Genomic DNA, 21,986 nt, shown 5'->3' with positions numbered 1-21,986 from the left:
AGTTGTGTGGAAAGTGTTTTGTAGTTGTGTTCATATAGTTCCTGTGTTTGTCTGGGGAGATAGAGTCCTAAGTATTTTATTTTGTCTAAGGTAATTTTGAATGGGATTTCTCTTTCTAGTTCTTGCTGCTGAGCTGTGTTGGAATTATATAGAAATGCTAATGACTTATGTGGGTTTATTTTGTATCCTGCAACTTTGCTAAAGTTGTTGATTATTTCGATTAGCTTTTTGGTTGAATATCTAGGATTCTTTAAGTAGACCATCATGTCATCTGCAAAGAGTGGTAATTTGGTCTCCTCCTTGCCTATTTTAATGCCTTCAATTTCTTTTTCTTCTCTAATTGCTACTGCTAGTGTTTCTAATACAATGTCAAATAATAGAGGTGATAATGGGCATCCTTGTTTCACTCCTGATCTTAATGGGAATGGATTTAGTTTATCCCCATTGTAGATGATATTAGTTGATGGTTTTAGATATATACTGTTTATTATTTTTAGGAACGACCCTTCTATTCCTATGCTTTCTAGTGTTTTTAGTAGGAATGGGTGTTGTATTTTATCAAAGGCTTTTTCTGCATCTATTGAGATAATCATGTGGTTCTTGTTGGTTTGCTTGTTGATGTGGTCAATTATGGGGATAGTTTTCCTAATATTGAACCAGCCCTGCATCCCTGGTATAAATCCTACTTGATCATGGTGGATGCCCCTTCTGATCACTTGCTGGAGTCTTTTTGCTAGTATCCTATTTAAGATTTTTGCATCTATATTCATTAGGGAGATTGGTCTATAATTTTCTTTCTCTGTTTTTGGCCTGCCTGGCTTTGGAATCAGTACCATGTTTGTGTCATAAAAGGAGTTTGGTAGAACTCCCTCTTTGCTTATTATGTCAAATAGTTTGTATAGTATTGGAGTTAGCTGTTCTCTGAATGTTTGATAGAATTCACTGGTGAATCCGTCAGGCCCTGGGGATTTTTTTTAGGAAGTTCTTTGATGGCCTGTTGGATTTCTTTTTCTGATATGGGATTATTTAAGAAATCTATTTCTTCTTCTGTTAGTCTAGGCAATTTATATTTTTGTAAATATTCATCCATATCACCTAAATTGGTGTATTTATTGCCATATAGTTGGGCAAAGTAGTTTTTAATGATTGCCTTAATTTCCTCTTCATTGGAGGTGAGATCCCCCTTTTCATCCTTGATGCTGTTAATTTGCCTTTCTTCTTTCCTTTTTTTAAAATTAGATTGACCAGTACTTTGTCTATTTTGTCTGTGTTTTCAAAGTACCAGCTTCTAGTCTTGTTTATTAGCTCAATAGTTCTGTCACTTTCGATTTTATTAATTTCTCCCTTAATTTTTAGGATCTCTAGTATGGTTTTCTTCTGGGGGTTTTTAATTTGTTCGTTCTCAAGTTTTTTGATTTGCATTTCCAATTCCTTGATCTCTGTCCTCCCTAATTTATTAAGATATGCACTCAGGGATATGAATTTTCCTCTAAGTACTGCCTTGGCTGCATCCCATAAGGTTTGAAAGGATGTCTCGCCTTTGTCATTTTCCTCAATGAAATTATTAATTGTTTCTATGATTTCTTCTCTAACTAACCGATTTTGGAGTATCAGATTATTTAATTTCCAATTAATTTTTGATTTGGCTCTCCATGTACACTTACCAATCTGCTTTTCTGCATTTGAGTGCCATGTTTCTGTGACCTAGTGTATGATCTATTTTTGAGAATGTGCCATGTGGTGCTGAAAAGAAGGTGTATTCCTTTTTATCCCTATTTATTTTTCTCCATATGTCTATTACCTCTAGTTTTTCTAAGATTTCATTCACCTCTTTTACCTCTTTCTTGTTTATTTTTTGGTTTGATTTATCTAAATTTGATAGTGGTTGGTTCAAGTCTCCCACTAATATGGTTTTACTGTCTATTTTCTCCTTTAATTCTCCTAGTTTCTCTATTAAAAATTTGGATGCTATACCATTTGGTGCATACATGTTGATTAGTGATATTTCCTCATTGTCTATACTCCCTTTTAGCAGAATATATTTACCTTCCCTATCCCTTTTGATCAAGTCTATTTGTGCTTTGGCTTTGTCAGATATCATGATTGCAACTCCTGCCTTCTTTCTATCAGTTGAGGCCCAAAAGGTCTTACTCCAACCTTTAATTCTAACCTTGTGTCAACCCTTCTCATATGTGTTTCTTGAAGACAACATATGGTAGGGTTTTGTGTTCTAATCCAATCTGCTATTTGTCTATGTTTTATGGGTGAGTTCATCCCATTCACGTTCAAAGTTATGATGGTCATTTGTGGATTTGCTGGCATTTTGATATCTTCCCCTCATTCTGACCTTTCTTCTTTAGCTATATCCTTTTGAACTAGTGATTTACTTTAGGTCAGTCCCCCTAGTCCCCTCCCTTGAGATGCTTCACTTTCTAGCCCCTCCCTTTTTATGCTCTCTTCCCCTCCCCCCTCTCCTTCCCTCCCTTTTTATACTCCCTCCCCCTTCCCCCTCCTTAATTTTCCTTTCTTTCTTGCCCCATTGGATAAGATAGAATTCAGGATCCCACTGGATCTAGATGTTCTTCCCTCTCAGATTTGATTTCACTGAGAGTAAGGTTTAAGTAATACCACTTCACGCTCTCTTCCTCTCCTTCTCATATGAGAGTTCTTCCCCTCCCCTTCCCATGTGTATCTTTATATGGGAAAGATTATTCTATTAAGTCCCCCCCCCCTATTTCTTGAAGTAAATCTTAGTGTTATTGACGGTTCCCCCCTCCCTTTTCCTTTCTTTGCCCCAACTTTCCCCAAATCTTCTTAATGCCCCAATCTTTCCCTATGCATGTTTCTTCTAACTACTCTTATGATGCATACAATTTTTGAGAGTTACACAAAACATTTTCCCCACATATTAATATATATAATTTGATGTAAATGTAGTCCTTATAGAAGAGAGTTTGACTTAAAGAAAAAGATAAGATTTATCTCCTTTTCCCTTTCTTTCATATTTACCTTTTCATGTTTCTCTTGCTTTCTGTGCTTGGATATCAAATTTTCCACTAAGTTCTGGTCTTTTCTTAGCAAATGCTTGGAAATCTTCTATTTTTGTTGAATGCCCATACTTTCTCCTGGAAGTATATAGTCAGTTTTGCTGGGTAGTTGATTCTTGGTTGGAGACCCAGCTCTCTTGCCTTTCTAAATATTGTGTTCCATGCTTTGCAGTCTCTTAGTGTGTTAGCCGCTAAGTCATGTATGATCCTTATGGGAGCCCCCCTATATCTGAAGTTCATCTTCTTGGCTTCTTGTAGGATTTTCTCCTTTTCTTGGAAGCTCTTGAATTTGGCAATTACATTCCTAGGGGTTATCTTTTGGGGATTCAGTATAGAGGGTGTTCTATGAACCCTTTCTATTTCTATTTTGTCCCCTTGCTCCAGAACATGTGGGCAATTTTCTTTTATAATCTCCTGTAGAATAACATCGAGTTTATTGTTTATCTCTGGTTTTTCTGGGAGACTGATAATTCGGAGGTTGTCTCTTCTTCCTCTGTTTTCCAAGTCTGTGACCTTTTAAGTGAGATATTTTATGTTGTCTTCTAATTCATTAAGTTTTTGGCTTTGCTTTATTGATTCTTGCTGTTTTATGATCTCACTTTATTCGAGTTGCTTAATTCTGGTTGTTAGGGACTGGTTTTGCTTTTCAGCTTTGTCTGCCCTTCTATTGGATGCTTCGAGCTCTTTTTCCAATTGAGCAGTCTTATCTGTCAGACTGCTGATCTCTTTCTCCCATTTTTCTTTCCAGGTTTCCATCTTTTGGGTAAGTTCCAGTTTGAGATCTTCCAGAGCTTGTTGATAGTTTCTATTTTGGGAGGCATGTTCTGATTTTTTTTGGATTTCATGCTCATTCTCTTCTTTTCCTTGGGTACTTCCACCATAAAAGTTTTCAATAGTCACCTTTTTCCCTTTCTTCCTGGAGGCTTGATTTTGGGCCATGTGAGCCATCTCTTTGGTGGTTTTATTCCCCTTTCCTTTTTGGTCTGGGGTCTGGGTGATATGGGCAGGTTTTCTGTGAATTTAGGTTGCCTCAGACTAGTTCTTCCCAGCCTCCAAGGTTTCATAGAGCGCGGGCCCCTGATCACAGCCAAACTGCCCAGGTGTTCAGCTCCACCCAGATAATCAGTGCTACCTAGTGTTTGGCTCCGCCCAGATGCTCAGCTCAACTTCCCTGGGCCCCCTGTGCTCAGGGCAGGATTCTCCTGTGAAACTGCCCTGAGATATTTTTTCCTGGCAGTCCCCAGATCCCAAGGACCCTGGAGTGCCCCCCCCCCAGACTGAGACGTTCCCCACTCACTTGCTGTCCCAGTGAGTGCTCTGGTAGCTCACTCTGGTTTGGTGGGGGAGGGGGGGGAAGGGAGGCTCAGTTCACATTTCTGTGCAAGCTTTTCCTTCTTATTATAGTGTGGAAATGTTCAAACCCCAAGTACCTTTGCCTCTGTGGGGTACTGGGGAGTATTGGGGAGTCCTTGTGTTCCTCCAAAGGTGATTTTTATGCTCCTTTGATGTAGTCTATTTTGTTCGGTGCCAGGGAGAGGAAGTGTGTGGCGTCTAGATTGCAGACATGATTACCCGGAAGTCTGCTTAATAAATTTTAGCAATTGGATTGCATCTGGCCCTTCACAGTCTATAAAATGTTGTTCTTACAGTAACTGAGAAGTAGGATATGTGGGTCAATTCATCAACATTTTTCAGATTAAAGAACAAAAATAATAACAAAAAAAAGCCTCAAAAAAGTTAAAAGTGAGTTGCCTACTGACACAGCTATTAAGTGTCAGGGCTGGAATTTGAAAATAGGTATTTTTTTCTTTATTTTATTCCAGTAACAAATCTACAGATCTGTTTTTCAAGGCTACATCATTCATGTTGTCTTTTTCCCCTCTTGCCTTCTCTCTCCTGTAGTTGACAAGCAATTCCACTGAGTTTTACATGTATTATCACTCAAAACCCATTTCTATACTGTTCCTTTTTGTAATAGAGTAATACTTTTAAAACCAAACTCTAAATCATATACCCAAATAAACAAGTGATAAATAAATGTTTTCTTCTGCATTTCTATTCCCACATTTCTTTCTCTAGATGTAGATAGCATTCTTTTCATAAGTCCTTCAGAATTGTTAGTAACAAAGTCTTTCACATTTGATTGTTCCACAATGTTTCACTTACTGTGAACAATGTTCTTCTGGTTATGCTTATTCTACTCCACATCAGTTCATGGAGGTCTTTCCAGTTCTTTCTGAAATCATCCAGTTCATCATTTCTTATAGCGCACTAGTATTCCATCACCACCATATGCCACAATTTGTTTAGCCATTCCCCAATTGAGGGACATCTTCTCAGTGAAAATTAGGTAGTTTGATCTAAAACTAATAGCATTCTGTCCTACACACCATGCCTAGATTTTTAGTCAGGATTAATGACAATCATGGGGTGATGTCTTATTTTCTCTTGGGTGACCTCTATACCAATTCGCACGTGTAGATTTTATTTTTATTTAAAAAAACCCTATACTTTCTGTTTTTTAATCAATACTGTGCATTGGTGCTGAGGCAGAAGAGCAGTAAGGGCTTGGCGATGAGGATTATTAAATGACTTGCCCAGAGTCACACAGCTAGTTTGTTTCTGTAGTCAGATTTCAAATGCAAATTTTTATAGACTGATCCAGGAGTCATCATTTACAACATAGTTCTTTGCAACTTAGAACATATTTTTTGCAATAGAAATGGACCTACAAATGAACTTTGGGAACACAATTGCTTTATGAATTGGGGATGTCTTGTGTAATACTAGTGTACTCCCTTATACCCCAAGGGATGAAAGAAAATATTGCACCAGAGAATAGAACCCCAATGATCTCTAAGGGATTATCGTCAGCTTGTTTCATAAGTGTATTTCTTTTGCAGAGGGAGACCAAAGGTCAATTTCTCATTGACCATATCTGCAACTATTACAGTTTGCTGGAGAAGGATTATTTTGGCATTCGCTATGTGGACCCAGAAAAGCAACGGGTAGGTAACTACTTTATCTGAATAGGTTTTTCCTATAAGTAGCCCCCAAACCATAATGCCTCACTGTTTTTCTCAAAACCTCCAAGATAATGATTGATTTATTAAAAAAAAAACTCTGGAAAACACCTCATTTCCTGCAGTTGACAGTAGGCAGCCTGATTATTCCTCCCTGAAGTATTTGAGCCCTCAGAGCTGCCAATGAAAGCCAATTATTATTATTATTTTTTTTTTTTGGTAAGCTTTCCTCAATTCTCCCTTCTGGTTATACGGGAAATCCAGAGATTCAGCAAACATTTATTAAACCCCCATCAAATTCAAGGTCTCGAGGAGAGAATGCTCCTTGTTTCTGAGAAAGTGCTCTTCTATTGGCTGGTAGCAGTTTTGACATGATCTTTCTGCATGTTGCCTTGGTCACACCAAAATGTTAAACAGAATAGCATCCCTGTGCTCCCTGCTCTACCCCAAGGAAGGAAGACAGCCAGGTAATAGGTTTAGTTTTTATAAATATGAATTAATAGAAAGCTGGTCTCACAAAGCCAGGAAGATATGAGTTCAAATAATACCTCTGAGACATATTTGGCAGTGTGATCCTGGGCAAATCACTTAATTTCTTATTGCTCTATTGCAGAGATGTCAAACATGCAGTCCACGTTGGCCCACCATACTCCCAAGTGCTTCCTGAATCAGATTAAAATGTAATTGGGAAATCTTTAACAAAATAAGCAAAAGTACGATCAAATGTAGATAATATGAACATGTGCTTTTTCTAAGTCAATTCATGGCCCATTATGGGTTCATAGGTGTGGCTCAGTGATCCTTGTTTTTATCTGAGTTGTTCAAGGCTTGACTTTGAGACTTTAAGGCACAAACTTGCAATGGAACAAGGAGGATCTATCCTCAGGAGTTTCTTATATCCATGAAATCACACGTCTAGTCTCTCTCCTCTATCCCTGTTTAAAAAGCAACACAATGGAGCCAATTCTAGGGGATCAAATATTGAATCAAGGAACATTTATTAAGCATAAAATATGAGCCACATATTGGGCTGGGTCTTGGGGGTACAAAATCCAAACCAAAAATTATAAAATATTGTGGTGGCTGCTATGTAGAGAACAGAACTGATGAAACTGGCATGCCATGTCCCATTCTGGTGTGTATATGGCAGTTGGCTTCCTGGGAAAGATTCTTCAGGTTCAAAGAATGTAAAATGTATCTATCAACCAATACGCACAAGGACAAATCTGTTTCATTTCTCTTATCTGTGATAATGGGAAGATTTAGGCTAGACCAATAATAGCCTTTTAAAAAAAGCTCATCTTCTGTTTTAGAATCCATATTAAGTATACTAAGACAGAAGAGTGGTAAGGGTGAGGTAAGAAACTTACCTAGGGTCAGAAATTTGAACCCAGATCCTCCTGACTCTGGACCTGGAATATCTATACATTGTAGTTACCCAGCTGTCCTAAGAAATAGAATCTTTAGATTGATTTGGACGTTGGTTCTCTCTGTAATGAAATTTTGTGGTCCATTTTGTGGGTTCTAGTATCCTGTTCTGGACACTGCTAGTTCTTAACCTAGAATCAGTGATATTAAAATTTTTTTATTCATAACTATATTTCAAAAGAATTGATTTCCTTTGTTTTTTAGACATTTTTTAGTTGTGTCCAACTCTTTGTGAACCCTTTTGGAGTTTTCTTGGCAAAGAAATTGGAATGGTATGCTATTTCCTTCTCTAGCTCATTTTATAGATAATGAAACTGGGGCAAACAGGGCTAAGTAAGTAATTTGATTTGCCCAGGGTCGCTCAGCTAGTAAGTGTCTAAGGCCCGATTTGAACTGAGGTCTTCTTGACTCCAGGTCCATGCTCTATCTGTTGTGTCACCTAGCTGTCCCTGGTTTCCTATGTAATCTTGTGTATTTTATTTTATGAATTTTAAAACATTATTTTGTGAATGGAAGGGACACAGGCTTCACCAAACTGCCAAAGGGATTCATGATATTAAAAAATTAATAACTCATGCTCTATAATATGCCAGGGGAGATTTTCAGTGCCTAAAACTTTTCAGAAAATAGTGTTTCAATGAAAATGGCGAATTTGGGTGATTCATAAAATATTTACTATAGTTGTTAGTAAAGGTCTAAACTGAATGAAGTTCATTGATGAGGAAATGGGGAAATTAGAAATGATCATAGCATCTTTTTAAAAAAAAGCATTTTGGGGAATTTATGCCCTCTAATATAAGATGTAAGCTTAGTTCTAGAATTAGACCTTTGAGGTAATTAAGTACAAAACATCCTTGTTTTACAGATGAGGAAACTGAGTCTCAAATAGGGAAAATGGCTTTTACAAGGGACTTAACAGAGGAGTTTTTTTGCTGACTCCAAGTCCAATACTTTAGTTTCAGTCTTGACCCTTTTTGTGCCATGGTCCCCTTTGTCAGCCTAGGGATCCTTTCGGAGAATAATGTTTTTAAATGCATAACACAAAATACAAAGAGTTACAAAGGCAACTGATTATGTCAAAATTTAACTATAAAATTATTATTTTTAAAAGAACTAGTTTATAGGCCCTAGGTGAATAACTTCTACTATAGAAGAAGGTAGGAATGGAGAAAGGGGAGGGAAGGGAGGACGGGAAGCGAAAGAGGGAAGAGGGAAAAAGAAAGAGTGAGAAAGAGAGAGGAATAGAAGGGGGAGGGAGAAGGAGGAGAGTACTAGAAAGGGAAAGTAAGGGAAAGGGAGAGGAAGAGGAAGAATACAAGAGATGGAGAGGGAAAAGGAAAAGGAAGCAGAGTTGGAAAGTAAGGGAGAAGTAGAATAAAGAAAGAAGGGGGAGAGGAAGAGAGGAGAGGAATGGAAGAGGGAGAGGAACAGGGAGAAGGAGAGAGTTATAGTGGGGGGAGAAAGAGAGGGAAGGGAAAGAAAAGAGAGAGATAGAGAGATAGAATATACATTCTTAGGATCATACAGAAGAAGTTTATTTAGAGCACTGGTTCCCATCAAGTTTCTGTTTTTTTGAAGCTCTTTCCCAGTTTCTCTGGTTTACTTCCTTATAATAGAAGTGATACATCATTTGAGTAGAAAGCTAATCAATAGTGAAAAATGAAAACCAAATGAGTTATAGAAAGTAAAATGTGACTTACCTCTCCTTTAAAGCAGTGCAGGCTGATGGCTTTTTGAGACTGTGATTTATGGTAAAACCTTGCCGTGTATTAAATATTTAACACTATTACATTTGGAACACCATATGTTTAACAAGATGCCTCATGCCCCATACACGCTGAAGTGAGTAGGTTTGTCAGGAAATCATGACTATTTTGAATGGTTTTAATGGCAAGGACTCAATATTCCATCTTTTCTTTATTATTTTTCTTTTATTTGCTCAGTTTTTGATTGTAGTGAGGGCCAGACTGAATGCCAATTAGTAAATATAGCCTTTAATGTATAGAAATTAATAGAATTATTCTGAAGTTCTAAGTGGTTTTTGACTGGTCTTGAACATCTTCATAAATAAGGAAAGGTCACAATGGGTTCTCTTCTACTTCCCCTTCCATCCTCATAGAGAATGGCAAAAACAGAGGGGTATATGGCCATGGACTCACAGTCACAAAACACATCATTGGCAGATCTGGGATCAAAACTTGGTTTCTGATTCTCAAGTTTAGTGGTCTTCCTATTATTTTACATCTATTTGGAGAGAACCATTTAAAAAACAACAACCTTCTTACCTTCTGTCACAGAGTCAGTACTAAGTATTAGTTCCAAGGCAAAAGAGTGAAAAGGGCTAGGCATTTGGACTTAAGTGTTGTGTCATAGCCAGGAAGGGTCCAAGGCCACATTTGAACCCAGGACCTCTGGTTTCCAGGCCTGACTCTATCCACTGAGCCACCTAGCTGTCTCAAAAGAAACCATTTTTAAAAGTCATTGATTGAATGTTTATTTATTTACTTTTAACTTTTAAAATTTATTTTCAATTACATGTAGAAATTTATTGACAATTTTTTGTCAACTTTTTATGACAATTGTTTTTTGGCAATTTTTGACAATTGTTAACCTGACATTTTGTAATTCAATTCACTCCCTCCCTCCTGCCCCATCTCATTCCCAAAGCAGGGTTGAATGTTATAATTCTGGTTTCTCTGAGAGTTGCTTTGGACCAGAAATAATGAATTTTGGTTCCTGGCACAGTAAAAGATTTGGACCAGTGTTTTTTCCTTTGATTTTGTTATTCTGCAAGTGCCAGGTTTGATTTTAAGTATGGCTTGGGAAGGACTTTTTAACTATTAGTGTCATTGACTATCCCTGCTCATGAAGGAAGCTGAATTAGAAATAGACTTACTGGAATTAAGTCTGAAAGGAACCATGAGAAAATCTGTAAGGAGTCATTTTATGTAACCCTCTAAATTTACAGAGGAAGAAACTGAGACCTATAGAGGGAAAGTGACTAGCATTCAGTTGCTTCAGTCTTGTGACCTCATTTGGGGTTTTCTTGGCCAAGATAGCAGAGTGGTTTGCCATTTCCTTCTCCAGCTCATTTTACAGATGAGGAAATTGGGGCAAACAGAGTTAAGTAATTTGCCTAGAGTCACCTAGCTAGTAAATGTCTGAAGGCAGATTTGGATTGAGGAAGGAGTCTTCCTGACTTCAGACCTAGTACCCTATCCACTGCTGTCTATCAAGCTGCCCAAATAAGCTTGAAATCTTGAAATCAATCTTGAAACACAATTGAAAACAATCTTGAAAACTCATCCCTCTGGTTGTAATTTCTTTTTTTTCTCTTGTGATAATATTGCATGCAGAATAGTCATAGAGTACTAGAGAATATAATATTTAATTAATTATAAAATATTTTAAGTATTATTGATAGATATTATTAGCAAGAAGACTTCAATTTTAGTTTCACGCTTTACCAATGCTAGCTGTCTGACTAACCTTGCAGTTCTCTAGGTCACTTTCTAAACTTGTAAATTGCAGAGGATGTGCTGATGTGTTGGTAGAGCGAGTTTCTTCACCTGGGAGTTCTCTCTACTGATAAAATCATAGTCCAGTCCATAACCTATTAACAGACATTATATATTATAAATTTGAATCCTGCTTGAGACACTTACTAGCTGTGTGACCTTGGGAAAAATCACTTGATTCAATATAAATTTAATTGAATCCCTTAGCCCCAGTTTCTTTATTTCTAAAATGGAAATAACAATACCACCTGCCTTGAGGCTTGTTGTTAGGATTAACTGAGATAGCAATGTAAAGCACCTTGAAAATCTTAAAGGGCTATATAAGTGATAGCTACAAAAATAATTATTCTTTTCATCACCATCATTATTATTTTTTAAATCCTTACCTTCCAACTGAGAATCAATACTGTATTTTGGTTCCGAGGCAGAAGAGGAGTATGGGCTAGGCAATGGGGGTTAAGTGACTTGTCCAGAGTAACACATCTAGGAAGTCTGTGTGACCAGATTTGGACCCAGGACCTCCCATTTCTAAAGCTGTCTCTCAATCCTCTGAGATGCCTTGTTTTCCCTATAACAATTATTATTAAATATTTACTTTGAAATAGATACTATACTAGAAGGATGGTGATACAAAAACAGAGAACAAAGCACCCTTGCCCTCAAGAAGCTAATAATCTACTTGGGGATCCAATTTATAAGTAAATACAGTCACTGAGAACTTGAGCTGGCCCATAATATTCTTTGCTGCTAGGGAGGTGGAGGTAGATCCTTTGAGTTTCTGCTCTGATGTCTGTTCTAAGTCTGATAGACTTAGTCTGAACAGACACTGTAAATGATGCTCCAAGTTTTTAATACTCATAGTTCAAAGAAACCAGAGATCAGATCCAAATATAAAAAATAAAAATAGTTAGCATTATAGATATCAATATATATTAGGAAAAGATCATCTTTGTTCACCCATTCCTAATTTCCTTTTTCTAGGGATGACTTGGGACTAGATATGGAGTGAAATAAAAATGGGCATTGTTGGTTTTGGATTACTGTATAATGAAGGTGCCAGGATGCCAGACAACATTATGTCTGACCAGCTGCTCCTGCAGCCAGAGGAGTGTTTGTGCTTCTGGGGAAAAATGCTACACAGATGCTATTAACCATGAGCAAAAGTGGCATTGGAGATTCCAAGGCCACACTCCATGGAACAGAACAGCTATCTCCTTGTCTCCTGTCAATGGGTTATGAATCTGACTGCTAATGATCTCTCCTTGCAGACTGAATTCTCCTGATACTTGAAAACCAAGAGTTCTTTGGGAACAGCACAGTCATATTAGTATATCAACAAGCAAGCAGAAGAAAAGTTTGAGATTTTGTGGTTATTGACAGAGGATTTGTATCCTCTCTTTAGAGCTGGAAGGGGCCCGAAGGTTAGTTGCTTACAATACAGAATAAGAAATAGATCTAGAGAGGTTGTGACTTGCCCATGATCATAGGAGTGTTAGAGATGTGTGAGAGATGGGATTTGAATCCATGTCTTCTAGACTAGAGATAATGCTCTTTGCACCATGCTAGTTCTAAAAAGTTTTATTTTTTGTAATTTAATTTTAAACCCTTATCTTCTGTCTTAGAATTAATATCATTAATTGGTTCTAAGGTAGTAGATCAGTAAGGGTTAGGCAATGTGACTTTCCTTAAGTGACTCACTCAGGGTCACACAGTTTGGAAGAGTCTGAGGCCAGACCTGGACCCAGGGCATCCCATTTTTAGACCTGGTTCTCAATCCACTAATTTTTGTGTAAGTGCCATGAGCTGCTGAAAAGAAGGTATATTCCTTTTTATCCCCACTCAATTTTCTACAGATATCCAACTTTTCTAAAAGTTCATTCACTTCCTTAACTTCTTTCTTGTTTATTTTTTGGTTGGATTTATCTAGTTCTGATAGAGGAAGGTTGAGGTCCCAAATAGTATAGGTTTACTGTCTTTTTCCTCCTTAAGGTCTTTAGTTTCTCCTTTAAAAATCTGGAGGCTATGCCATTTGGTGCATGCATCTTTCTAGGGATATATGTACAAAGAATAAATTAATCCTTACTCTGAAGGAGCTCATATAAAGAGATGGATTTATACATATATGTGTGTGTGTGTGTGTGTGTGTGTGTGTGTGTGTGTGTGTGTATACAAAGTGAATGAATACAAATTGGGAAAGAACACTAGCACTTGAGGGCACCAGGAAAGAGTTTTGTTTTTAAGGAAGAGAGGGATTCTCTGAGGCAAAGATGAGGAAGGGATGCATTCCAGGCAGGAAGAATAGCCTGTGCAGAGAACTAGAGGATGGAGATGGGAGTTGGAGTGTTGTGTGAGAGGAACAGAGAGGTCCATGAATGCAGAAGGAGTAGTAATGTTCAGTAAGACTGGAAAGATAGAAGGAGCCATATTGTGAATGGATTTCAAAACTAAATAGGGGAATTTATGTTTTATTTTAGAAGCAATAGGAGGCCACTAAAGTTGATTGGGGAGGGGAGTGACATGATTAAATCTGTGTTGAAGGTAAATCACTTTGACAGCTGTAGAAGGGATGGACTGAAGCAGGGAGAGACAAGGAGGCCAATTAAGAGGCTATTGTGTTGGTCTAAAGGGAAAAGTGGTAAGGGCCAGAACTAAGGTGGTGGTCATGGGAGTAGAGTGAAGATGTTGTATGTGAGAAATATTGGGGAGCAAAAAGTCATTTCCATTTGTAACCTGCTTACCCTGATCTGGGTCTCCTGACCCCCCCCAAAAAAGGCACCAGACTAAACAAATGCCATCTTCTCCAAGCTAAGCTTTTGCTTTCTTTGTGGCATTTGTTAATTGGTGGTGAGTCATTTTTTTGAGAAAGAGGCTCTCACAGGTGGTTAGCAGCAGGCAGGGATATTCAGACTTTGCCTCAAAGACAACTGTGGGAACTAGATAAGCTGTAAGCTTTCAGGTACCTTCAAAGAAGCCAATGAACAGAGCTGAGAGCTCAGTAGTATTTAATTTAAGATAGTAAATTAGGGAAGTAAAAATTGGATATATAGGCTAATTTCACAGACTTTTGGGATGGTTTGTTTCTTGGGTATTCTGGTCCCCACAGAGAATTTATTCCAACATTTGTTTGTCAGGGTGAGTTTTATAAGTTTTATATTTTAATAACATGGAACAAGATTGTGTAATCTCATTAAATATTTAGTTGCCTACAGTGTGGGTGTCAATGGATTCTTAAACCTTGCAAGTGAAAAGATGGCGCTGTAGGGTCAAAGCCTCAAATGGCTTGACTGCCATCTTGTGGGGATTTAACTAGTATGTAGACACATGGTCCCCAGAGCCTAGAAATGTGTCCTTGGGACCAGGCATAAAGTAGCAATTGATGCCACTCAAGTAAAATCCTATTGTAACAAGGTTGGTGGGATATTAAACCAATTTAGAATCATTTAACTTTTGGGCAGGAAGGGACCTTAGAAGTCATTTGATACACACGTTTTCATTTTACAACTGAGAAAAATAAACCGTATTTCAGATGTCAGTCGGGATCTGACTCCTATGTTTAAAGACTCCAATGCCCATGCTATTTCCAAGACTTCCTTCCTTCAATTTAAATTTCTTTGACCACTTGAGCATAGCATGTGTAGTTGATAAAGGCTTCGAATTTACAGGCTGACAAGACACTGAGCTCAAGATACCATATGCAACATTTGCTTAATACTAATATGTAGTATTATCTTTGATATTAGTTATTAATCTAATTTCATTTATATCTAATACTAACAAATGGATTGAAAAATTATACATCAGGGCAACTAGGTGGCTCATTGGATTGAAAGCCAGGCCTAGAGATAAGAAATCCCGGTTCTAAATCTGGTCTTAGACACTTGCTAGCTGTGTGACCCTAGGCAAGTCATTTAACGCCAACTGCCTTACCCTTACCACTTTTCTGCCTTAGAACTGATACCTAGTTTCAATTTTAAGATAGAAGTCAAAGTTTTAATTCTTAAAAAGAGAAGAAAAAAGGAAAAATTATAAATCACTTCATAAAATGTTATTATAGCTAAAATAACAAACCTATGTTTGGGATATTAAAGTAGCTCTTCAGGGTGCAGTTGCTACTCTGGGTTCTAGGGATAGCTTTTAGGGATTTTGGAATATTTGTATAATAGCATAGTTCATGAGCTCATATCTGATGCGGATCTTCAGGCCTGCTCTCTATCTGTTCCCAACATAATACACTTTCAAAGTGTAGACAAAGAAATATTAACTATACTATCAATACTTTATATTATAAAATTATTTTATAATTATAATAACCTTATGTTATGTACATCTATATCTACATTATATTATCTATATCTATATTGTATTATATATTATATTGTATAACCTTATAAAATTTATAATTTATAATTTTTTCAATTCTTCAATTCAATGCTTCCACTTTTACATTCTCATTTGATTCTTTTATTAGTGTAGACATTAGTATTAGGAATTAGTCAAATATTATACATGAAAAATGATATGAGAGATAAAATATCTTGTCTAAGGCTGAACAGCCTGTAGAGTTTAAGTACAAATTGAGATGTTTTGATTTCCTGTCTGGGATTTCCTTGCTTTAATATGTTATTGATTCAACAAATATTTATTGCTGGCTTACTAGATGCAAGGTACTGGCTTAGGGACTGGGGAAAGAGAGATAGGCACCACCCTCAAGGAGCTTCACCTCTTCTGGAGGATACAATGGGGCCACAGATTAAGTGGCTACCAAATAATTTGAGGAGGAAGAGAATATTAAGGATTGATAAGGATCTGGGGAAAGGTTTCCTGGGAGAAATGGCTCCTGAGCAGAGTCTTGAGAAAGATAAGGATTCTGGAAGATGGAATTAATGCAAAAGACAGATAAAAAAGCATTTATTCAATGTCTACTAAGCTCCAAGCCAGAACCTAGGAATATAAATGTAAAATGGAGATAGTCCTTACCCTCAAGGAATTTTTGTTCTTTTAAGGGGAAAGCAGTACCTCCTGGAGTGGTTTTGGTCTGGGAAGTCATAGGAATGGTAAATGGAAATGGATAGATGATGATCACGTCCTTCCCAGAAGCTATGGTTGTTTTGATTCTCAGAGCAAGAAATGGGAGGTGAGATTAAATAGGCAGATAAATAGTTATACATAGCAGGACAAATAACAAGGTCTCTCCTGTGGTCAATTGGATATAAAGCATGACCTGGTCTGAGACCGGCTTCCTAGAATGGGTTAAGTGACTTTGCACACACTTACTTACCATTCAGCACAGGTCATTCCTTGGGCAGAGTTCCAGCCATTCAATCAATCAGGAAACATTTATGAAGCACCCACTATGTGCTGGGGTCCTTGGGAAACCAATGCAGGAAAAAGATGGTTTCTGCTTCTTAGAACCAAATGACAAAGACAAGATGAAAACCACTGCATACAAACAAGTTCTATGCAGGACAAATAAAAAAATATATATTCCATAGAAGGAAGTCGCTAGGACTTGGGAGGGCCATGAAAGGCATCTCGTAGAAGGTGTGGTTTTAGGTGGCTCTTGAAGGAGGCCAGGAGGCAGAGAGGAGAAGAGAGGGCATGGGAAGCCCCTGGGGGAAGACTGGGCTTTCAAGGGTCAGCCACAAGGCTAGCTTCAGTGGATCAGAGTAGGAGGTGGGATATAATGTATAAAAGATGACAGAGGTAGGCACCACCCACTGTGGAGGATTTTGAATGTCAAATAAAGTATTTTACAGTTAATTCTAGAGGTGGGGCTTAGCAAGGAAGGGGGTGATGTGATCAGACCAGTGCTTGAGGAACATCCTCTTAGGAGCTGAATGGAAGATGGAGCACAGTGGGAAGAGACTTGTTATAGGAAAACCAAACCAAGAGGTCATTTTGATGGTCCCCATGTAAGATAATGAGAGCAGATCCTATAGGAGTAAAAATGAATGAATACTCCTAATATTTACAAATATATAGGATTTTTAATAATAAATCAAAAGAGAGGGAAAAGAAAAAAAAGGTTCTTTCAGTCAAGTGAGCAGAGCAAAGAGAGCCAGAGACTCACACCTGCAGCACTTTACCAAAAGCACAAGCTCTGAAAAAAGAGCTCTGCAGTGTGAGTCTCAGCCAAATTGATCTCCCAAGCCTCCTTACATAAAATGAGGATCTAACTTAAAAGGATGCTGGGGATGGAGCTCAGGTGTGGCCAATTTTCCATCTGCACATTCCCAAGATGGGGACAGTATCAGAGTATAGAAGGGAGATGTATTCAAGAGATGCTCTCCAGGAATAGCCACAAAACTTGCCAACAGATTGGATATAAGAAATGAGAGAGTGAGTGAGGCATTGAGGCTGACAGATTATTGGAGAATGATGATACAGTTAATAATAAGGAAGTCAGGAAGACTCATCTTTTTAAGTTGCAATCTGGCCTCATACATTTATGGCCCCTGGGCAAGTCACAACCCTAGTGGCCTCATTTTCCTCATCTGTAAAAAGAAGGAAAGGCAAATTACTTCAGTGTCTTTGTCAAGAAAACCCCAGATGGGGTCATGAAAAGTCAGACAATGAAAATGACTGAACAACAACAGGAAGATGGAAAGGTTTCAAGGGGACAGGTAATAAATTCAGCTTTGGAATTTAAGATACTGAGTTTACGATCTCTAAGATGTTTAGGTTGAGATGTTCAATAGGCAATTAGAGATGTAAGATGTAAGAACTCTGGCTCAGGAGATAGGTGAGGGTCAGATAAGTAGATTTGAGAATCATCAGCATAGAGAACTCTATGAGAAATTGTATATACAGAAGGAGAAGAGAAGAGGACCTAGTCCTGAGACTTGTGGAACTCCCATGGTCAGTGGGCTAATCTGAATAAAGATACAGCATGGTCTCTACTGGTTTAGCCAAGGGGATGCTGATCCAGGGAAGGGAAAATGGTGGAGGAGAGAGGGTCATGAACAGGGCAGATGAGAAGCAAGTTCATTTCTGGAACAAGGAACAGCCTGTTCCAAGGAAGAGAAGTGGGTGTTTCAGACTGGGGACATCAGGAATATAATGTGCTTGAAAGAGTGCAATGTGAAATAAAACTGGAAAGGGAGGTCAAAGCCAAATAACAAAGGGTTTTAAATGTCAGGCTAAGGAGTTTGTATTTTAGTCTGGCATTTACAGGGAGCCATTGAAAGCTTTTGAGCAGAGGAGTGCTACATCTGTGTTTTCATAGGAAGATTATATTGCTAAATACAGAGTATATGGATGAGGACTGCAAGTGAGGAGAGTAGTTAGGAGGTTATTACCAGAGTCCACATGGGAGGTGATGAGGGCTCGAATTCTGGCGAGTCAGAATCATACTGAAATATTTTGTTGACTAGCAGGATCAGTCTTTCTTTCTTTCTTTCTTTCTTTCTTTCTTTCTTTCTTTCTTTCTTTCTTTCTTTCTTTCTTTCTTTCTTTCTTTCTTTCTTTCTTTCTTTCTTTCTTTCTTTCTTTCTTTCTTTCTTTCTTTCTTTCTTTCTTTCTTTCTTTCTTTCTTTCTTTCTTTCTTTCTTTCTTTCCAGGGCAATAGCATGTTTATTAATGAAAAGGAAAAGTTATTTTTTAAAGCAAGTCTGGCATACAGCATCCACCAAGTTTTCATTTGTAAGGAAAATGGCAGTGAAATCAAAGAGACATTCTAATTATTCCATCTGATTACAAGGCAGAATAAATGACTATTAAAAAATAGCCCAAGTATAATCTATTTATATGTACAGTAATCATACAATTTGATTTACTGGAATGCCTCTGACTTATCATTTGCTGACTCATTTCAGCAACTCTAATGGGGCAGAATGATTTGAAAAAGGAGGAAGAAGATTCTAGAAAAAGAGGGGAGAGGTGAAGAGCTTGACAGTCCTATTTTTTTGGCAGTTATCTGGCCTTCTGCTGAAGTTGGGAAAATGGGAAAAGATAGGTAAGGATAATAGAAGTGATGGAGCTATCTTGAGAAGCCGAGCAACAGGATGAGGCCATGGATGTTTCTATGACTTATTATAGTGTTCATGTGTTTCTTAACAATTTAACAGGTATAGAACTGTGTGGTACCATTATTATTAGGTTCCTATTTTACTTTGCGTCACTGTTGAAGATTTTGAGTGTTGTGCTTCTGATCCCATTTCCCCCATTAGCCCTATGGTTTAATCACATTTTTATATGAATTTGCATAGTGCAGTGATTTTTAGGAATGCACATGTCTCATTTTAGCAGAACTATATCCTTAGCAAAACCAGACCAAATTGACAATTCCTAATTTCATCCCTAAACCAATGAGGGATTTCACCCTTGAGTGCATATTGTATTCCTAATGCCTCCCTATCGGATGCAGTGTGACTCAAATATTACTCACTTAGACATTAATATTATTACTTTGTAATTATAGACCCTTTCCTCTATTATTATTGCTTAAATAGTTCATGGTGACCTTCTGAGAATGGAACGCTTGAAGATGGGCTATTATTACCAGGATCATGCTATGAAAAGAGAATAACCTTATTAAAAGCCTCTTGGTTTTTATATTTTCACTGTACCATGCAGCATTTTGACCATGGGTCTTTTCTTTTCCTTTCCAGCACTGGCTAGAACCCAACAAGTCAATCGCCAAGCAAATGAAATGTAAGTTTTGATCCCAAACTTGGGTTTTGAATAAAAAGATACCCAAGAATTGGGTTATGTTTTTTTCAATTACGCTATTATTTTATTAGAATCATAGTAGAACCAGAAGGGACCTTAGAGATGTTCTATTCTGGCCCTTTCCTTTTATAGGTCAAGAAATCAAGGCACAGAAAAATTCAGTGACTGGTCCAAGATCACAGAGGTACTAAATGCCAGAGCCAGGATTTAAACACCAATCTTTTGAGTCCACAATTCATTGTTCTTTTTATTGATATAACACTGTAATTCTTTTACCCTGTGGGGGGAAAACAGGTTAAGTTAGAAAGGTTGACTGAGGTTTAGATAACAGTGGTGCCTCCTCTGTCCCAGCTAGGGCCATGAAAATGATCCTCTCTTCCTTCCTTCCCCATTTACAACCTTGTGTTATCTTCCCAGTTCCCAGCCTTGGGAAAACAAAGTAAATGGATACACACAATGAACCTTTGCTGCAAGAGGGAGTCATGAATTATCAGGACCCTAAAGGCTTCCCTTTCTGCTAAAGGGCAGAATATACCATTTCCTAGAGTCCTTCTACCCTTTGGAAGCACCATATTGAAATTGAGAAGTGATCCATTCAGTTTCAGAAAATTGATGAAAATGGTTCTGTTGCTTTGGGAGCCCAAGTCCTATGACATGTTATTATCACTAAATAGACAATTATCGTCTTCTTTTCTGTCCCTCAAAAAAGGAGTGAGGATACAGTGGTATAGTTTAAAGAGCAGTAACTGTGGAGTCAGAGGACCTGAATTCAAATCCTGACTCTGTTACTTCCTAGCTATGTAACCTTGTATAAGTTACTACCTACTTGGGCCTCAGGTTCCTCAGCTGAAAAAATAATAAGGTAGGACTAGATGAGGTGTTTTTAACTCTTTTTAGTGTCATGGACCCTTTTCATAGTCTAGTGAAGGTAATGGATCTCTTCTCAGCACAATGTTTTTAAATGTATAGAATAAATACCTCTGATTACAAAATGATGCTGAAATAGTTATCAAAATACTTAAGAAAAATCCCCAAGTTTATGGGTCTCAGGTTAATGGACACCAAGTTAAGGGGCCCTGGACTAAATGATCTCTCAGCTTCCTTCTAGCCCTCAATTCTGTGATTTCAGATTTCATTGTTTTGTTGTCTTACTGTTCAAGGCATCTGCCTGTGTAATCACATCTCTATGGAACTCACTGACCATCATTTTGGAGAAAGAGAAGGATGCTTGATTTATGATCCAGTTGCCTAGATGTTTTGTGATGATGACCTGCTCTTTGCTGTCACCATCCTGTTTTGTTTATGTCTAGGAAGGCAATTTTCAAAATGTACTTTAGGAATTCATTACATCTTCAGAAATTCATTTTATCTGTTGTGGGCATCCTGGCTGATTCTATGTGTAGATGGTAAATCAATTTCTCGCTTAAGTTCAATTGAACACATTATACACATCAGTTGCTGTCATTCAAGAGGCCCACCCTTTCCCCCTTTTAGGAACTGGAGTATAAAAGAGATAATCTGGAGAGACGCATCTTTGATAATTTTTAGAGGGAAGAAATCAATTCAATTTCCAATTAATTTTTAGCCTTTTTTATGCTACCCTTTGTTGGGTGTAGTTTTTATTGCATTATGGTCTGAAAAGTATACAATTAATATTTCTCCTTTTCTATAGTTGGATGTGAGGTTTTTATGTCCAATTATATGATCACTTTTTGTGAAAGTGCCATATACTTCTGAGAAAAAGCTGTTTTCCTTTCTATTCCTATTCGGTTTTCTTCAGAGGTTGATCATATCCAGCTTTTCTAAAGGAAATCAATTTACTTTAACAAGCATTTATTATACACCTACTTTGCACCAGGCACTATGCTAGGTACAAGGGGTCCTTCTGAGAGATCTAACAGCTAAAAAACAAAACAAAACAATAATTAGCCCCAAGGGGAAAAAAGAGCAGAACAGTCAGTGCAACACCATATGGCTATCTCTTTTTCCTGTTCTCACTTTCCATCTCAGAACTCATTCTCTTCTGAAGTAAAATGAGTGGCAGAAAGAATGACCCCAGTTAGTTCTAGCCAAGAGCTAGAGCTCCTGAGGCTAGGTGTATTCTAGGATGCTCAGTGGAAAGAACAGTATAGGTGAGAGCAGGGACCCCTCCATATTTATAATACCTCCATCCTTGGCATACTGGTAAATGTTTAATTGCTGGCTCTTGGTGGGAGGAGAGAGAAGGAAAGAAATGAGTGCCTGAGACACTTTATTTTATTTTATTTTATTTTATTTTATTTTATTTTATTTTATTTTAT

General features: G+C 37.7%; 1 protein-coding gene across 1 annotated transcript in view; it reads left to right on the top strand.

The window, feature by feature from the left end:
• Window positions 1-21,986, top strand: part of FRMD3 (FERM domain containing 3) — a 339,234-nt gene that overhangs the window by 177,805 nt on the left and 139,443 nt on the right. Inside the window, exons 2-3 of the mRNA XM_056806290.1 lie at window positions 5,951-6,055; window positions 19,626-19,668. Coding sequence (XP_056662268.1) covers window positions 5,951-6,055; window positions 19,626-19,668 — 148 coding nt within the window. The remainder of the gene's footprint in view (window positions 1-5,950; window positions 6,056-19,625; window positions 19,669-21,986) is intronic.

This window comes from Monodelphis domestica, chromosome 7 (assembly GCF_027887165.1).
Source record: "Monodelphis domestica isolate mMonDom1 chromosome 7, mMonDom1.pri, whole genome shotgun sequence".
Taxonomy (NCBI): domain Eukaryota; kingdom Metazoa; phylum Chordata; class Mammalia; order Didelphimorphia; family Didelphidae; genus Monodelphis; species Monodelphis domestica.
Note: the sequence above shows the minus strand (reverse complement) of the source record. Positions and strands in the feature narration are given on the sequence as shown.